Source organism: Nanorana parkeri, unplaced genomic scaffold (genome assembly GCF_000935625.1).
Source record: "Nanorana parkeri isolate BGI_ZX_2015 unplaced genomic scaffold, ASM93562v1 scaffold326, whole genome shotgun sequence".
Lineage (NCBI taxonomy): Eukaryota > Metazoa > Chordata > Amphibia > Anura > Dicroglossidae > Nanorana > Nanorana parkeri.
The window spans coordinates 874,782-879,116 of NW_017306594.1; the positions used below are offsets into that span (position 1 = coordinate 874,782).

At 41.5% G+C, this 4,335-nt stretch overlaps 1 protein-coding gene across 1 annotated transcript in view; it reads left to right on the forward strand.

Moving 5' to 3' along the window:
* The first annotated feature begins 375 nt into the window (after positions 1-375).
* Positions 376-4,335, forward strand: part of LOC108788458 (N-acetyllactosaminide beta-1,6-N-acetylglucosaminyl-transferase-like) — a 44,454-nt gene continuing 40,494 nt past the window's right edge. The window contains exon 1 of the mRNA XM_018558213.1: positions 376-1,612. Within this exon, the coding sequence (XP_018413715.1) occupies positions 697-1,612 (916 nt within the window). The 5' untranslated portion in view covers positions 376-696. The remainder of the gene's footprint in view (positions 1,613-4,335) is intronic.

A 4,335-nucleotide genomic window follows, 5' to 3' on the forward strand; every position in this document is an offset into this window, starting at 1 on the left:
GGGGGGGGGGGGGGGGAGGGGGGTTTAGACCCACTTCAAGGGTTAAGAACACTTTTAAGTGGCTTTCTGCTTTTATTAACTTTTACCTTGCCGCCCTGGCTTTACATCTGTCAGCACATATAATGTCTGATTTTTCAACAGCAAACAATAGTGAGTTAGGGGAGAATTTCAACTCCCATTTTCTGTAAAGAATATAAAAATAGACCAAGGCGTGCTTTCGAAAATTCCCAAAATAACAACGCATTCACACCTAATGAGTTCCAGTTAATCCAATCCTACTGAATGTTGAAATCCAGCCAGAGGGAGAGAGCTTGGAGCTGGCTGCTGAAATAAAGGCAAGGAGAATAGGAAAGGACAGATTATAGCAGTCAGTGACATGCTGGTGGTTGCCAGAGCCTTAACCAATCAGTGGCGTGAATGTTTCATATGCAAATACTCTAGTGAACAGAAGGTCATCAGTGCCTCATGCAGCTTGCAGAAATTCATATGAAGAAAGGGAGACAACGAGGGCTGCTGCTGCACAACACTGAGATGACACAAAAACATTGTCAGACAGGCTGCAAACGCTTCCCTGTGCCTTCACAGAGCGATAACGATGAGCCGCTCAGGAATCTGCGAGCCGACAGTCGATGAAAAAACCCCCCCCCCTTTGGATGGAGGTATAATTTATTTTTAAATGGTTGTATTTATTTAATAATGACTTCTTGGGTGCGATGCATGTTCCCAATCCCTGTGCTAAGCGTGACGCTCCTGTTGTTATACTATAACAGTAAGCTGTTGAATTGGAGAGCTTTTCACTGGTATAATGCTACTGAAGAAAGGATCCTTCTGCTGGAAGCTTGCGATGCCTTTTTTAATGGGAGGAAATCTTCCTTGGAACCTGCACTGGCTAGCCTGCATCACAGTTCTGACTGTCAAGAATATTTAAGACAGAATCATTACATCACAGCCCCCCTCTCGGATGAAGAGGCAGATTTTCCTTTAGCTTATATGATGACCGTACATAAGGAATTCGACACATTCGAGAGACTGTTCAGAGCCATCTATATGCCTCAGAACGTATACTGCATCCATGTGGATGAGAAGGCAAGTGTGGATTACTTGCAGGCGGTAAGTGATTTAGTGGATTGTTTCCCTAATGCTTTTCTCCCCTCGAAAATGGAGCCGGTGGTGTATGCCGGGATATCGAGACTCCAGGCGGATCTGAACTGCATGAAAGATCTGATGAACTCGGAGATACAATGGAAATATGTGATCAATATGTGTGGGCAGGATTTCCCTTTAAAGACAAATAAGGAGATCGTAGAGCATTTGAAAACATTTAAAGGGAAAAATATCACGCCTGGGGTGCTGCCCCCTCGTCACGCCATCCCCCGGACTAAATACGTCCACCGTGAGGATATTGTACACTCCTTTGTAATAAGGACTGAAACCTTGAAGCCCCCTCCTCCGCACAATATCACCATTTACTTTGGCACTGCATATGTTGCACTGACAAGGGAGTTTACTAAGTTCATCCTGGAAGATCAGAAATCTAAAGATCTACTGACATGGTCTAAAGACACTTTCAGCCCTGACGAGCACTACTGGGTGACTCTGAATAGAATTGCAGGTATGTTAGTAATGTTGTCATACTATTGTTAAGTGTGATGCGTCAACATTGTTAAAGGTAAACACAAAGTAGCATTCTTTCTGTGTGTTTCTATATCATTTGTCATGTTGTTGACTACACTATTTACACTTTAACAAAGTATGTGTGGGGGAAATAATATATCAGTTTGCAGCCATCTATACAGAGAGGTAAAGCTAAGGCCCCTCTCACATGGGCTGATCAGGAGAGGATCCATGCACGGATCTCCTCCTGATCAGAGCGGTATGGATCGGATGTCTTCGCTGTGACATCCATATGCGTACAGTTTTTTCCTCCAAAAGCTGAAACTGCTGGACCCCATGTGTGTTTACGGGGAATCTGATGTCTGTTCACATCAGATTACCCCCAATCTGGCACGATCCGGTCTGTCGAAATGGAGCAGTGTTCCGTCTGATTTTTCTGACACAGCCAGAGCCAGGGGTCACTGGGTGTAAACGGACACTTGTCCGTTTATGCATGGCTGCCCATAGAGTTGCATTGAGCATCTTATCGGGACCGCCTACAAAACTGACAGGCGGACCCAATCAGAGCAGCTGTCTGAAAGGGGCCTAACACGTGTACAGTTAGGCATTAATGTGCACCTGTCACAAGACAAATACTTGGGTTGCCATTGCTGGCCTACTGAAAACTGTAGTTGCTTTGCCATGTCTGGCTACACTACTTTTTTTAGTCACAGACCCTAAATGAGCAGTAAATGAGCAGACATCCAGCAAAAGTCAGAGTAAGAATACCTTATTTCTATAAGTGTTCCAAATTGTTGACTCAAAAAGGACTAAAGCCAACACGTCAGCATGACAGATATGGCACTAGCATTTTTAATGAGGCACTTCACCACCCCCATCTCCCCTTGGATCCCCCTGCATTCATTTGTTTTTTATTTACCTTTTACCTTTTATCCTGGACTCACATACTCCCCACCCAGCAAATTCAGCTTTCCTCTGTTCAGCCATCAAGCTGCCATCTTCTTTTCTGATGCCATCAGGAGTCAGCTGTCTCTTCCAGGTTTAGGCAGCAAGCCCCCTGATAATGCGCACCAGGTCTACCCTCCTCCAGCACCATGTTTGACCTCCTCCAATAGCACATAGAAGCTGAAAGCTCTTGAGATATGTGATGTGCATATCCCAGGAGTGTTCAGGAGTAGAGACATGTTATTCTCTTCTACGAAAGAATGGAGACAGGGGGTGGGCTGGATAAAAAAAACAACAGTTATTTTAATCTATGGAGGTGGGAAGGAATGCAATGGGGGAAAGTTTTTTTCTTATGAGTGAAGGTCTCTGCTTTAGGAAGAGGTAAGCAGTGGCAGCAGCCCACAGATGTATCTCATCACAGGTACTCTTTAAGTGCATGAATCTGAAACCCTTTATTGCGCTTATCCTCTCTGAATGTTCATTTTGCCTAATGGGCCATATAGAGCAGGTTGCAAAGGTTGTTCATAGAAGGCCTAATATTTGCAAGGCATCTGTCTGGTCTAAGCATCACTTGCGACTATCTGACTGTGAATGGTAAAACAGCCGGTGAGATTTATTGGAAATACCCATCACTCACAAAGACTTCCTTAAATGTAAAAAATAAATCAGTTTAGAATCAATGCCTCTTCTTCATAGGAAGTAGCAAGGCCCATTCACGAACACTGGAATTAAGCCTTACCTTTTCTGCTAGAAGAGTACCGCTTAACGTTTAGGACAGACTGATCCCTCATCATACAGTAATCCTGATGAGACCAGTTATGAGATTTATTTTTATTTATTTTTTATTTTTCTGTCATATTACATTAAATGTACTTTGCCGTTCTGCAGTCCACTTTCATTTGTAAAGGAAGTAAATATGTTTCACTTCATACTAAATTAAGTAGCAGTTCCTCATATGAAAAAAAAAAAACAGTACTTCCTATTTTTCATGTTTAAGAATACCAGTCGTTTACATAGGCGTGAGTAAAACTCAGAAAATCTCAAGTGTGCTATATTTGTGTCTTAACGGACTACTTTTGTATTTTTTATTCAACTTTTGTAAAGTTATCCTTTAATTTAACTTTTTTACAGTTAACTTTTTAAACTAAAGTCCACACATAAAAAATTGTTAGGAGGTTTAAAGTCTCTTCTACCAAAAACACTTCCTAGCTATTTTTGTTTTTGGGTGTCTACTGCTGGCTCACTCCTGCCATCTGTTATGATTGAGTGGTATAAAATCTTGGTGAAATATTAATAATAGGGTGGTGTCTGAATTATATTTAGATTTAATAGACAGTGCCTCCAGCCGATGATGGCAAATAATAAATAACTTAACAAACAGTATGAATTCAGTTTAAAACTTGATAATACACCCCAAACCACTTCCCTGAGTTCTTTGAGCTTATGGTGATTTCTTACCCCAATATATAAATATCTCCCAATTACACTAATAAATCAAAATAATTTATTAATATACGAGTATAATCATATATTTCTGTACAAAACTTAAATTACTGGTGATTACAATTCAAATACCCAATCAGAGAAATAAATGAAAATAAATTATCAGAAAAAAAAAATACCTAGACACCTTTAAAAAAGAACTATGAGGTGAGTGCTTTTCACTCACCTCATAGTTCTAGCCGACCTGTGACAATGAGACTGTCACAGGTCGGCTCAGTAGATCGGGAGGTGAGCGAACACATACCGGGTTCGCTCGCCTCTCGATCCTGTCAC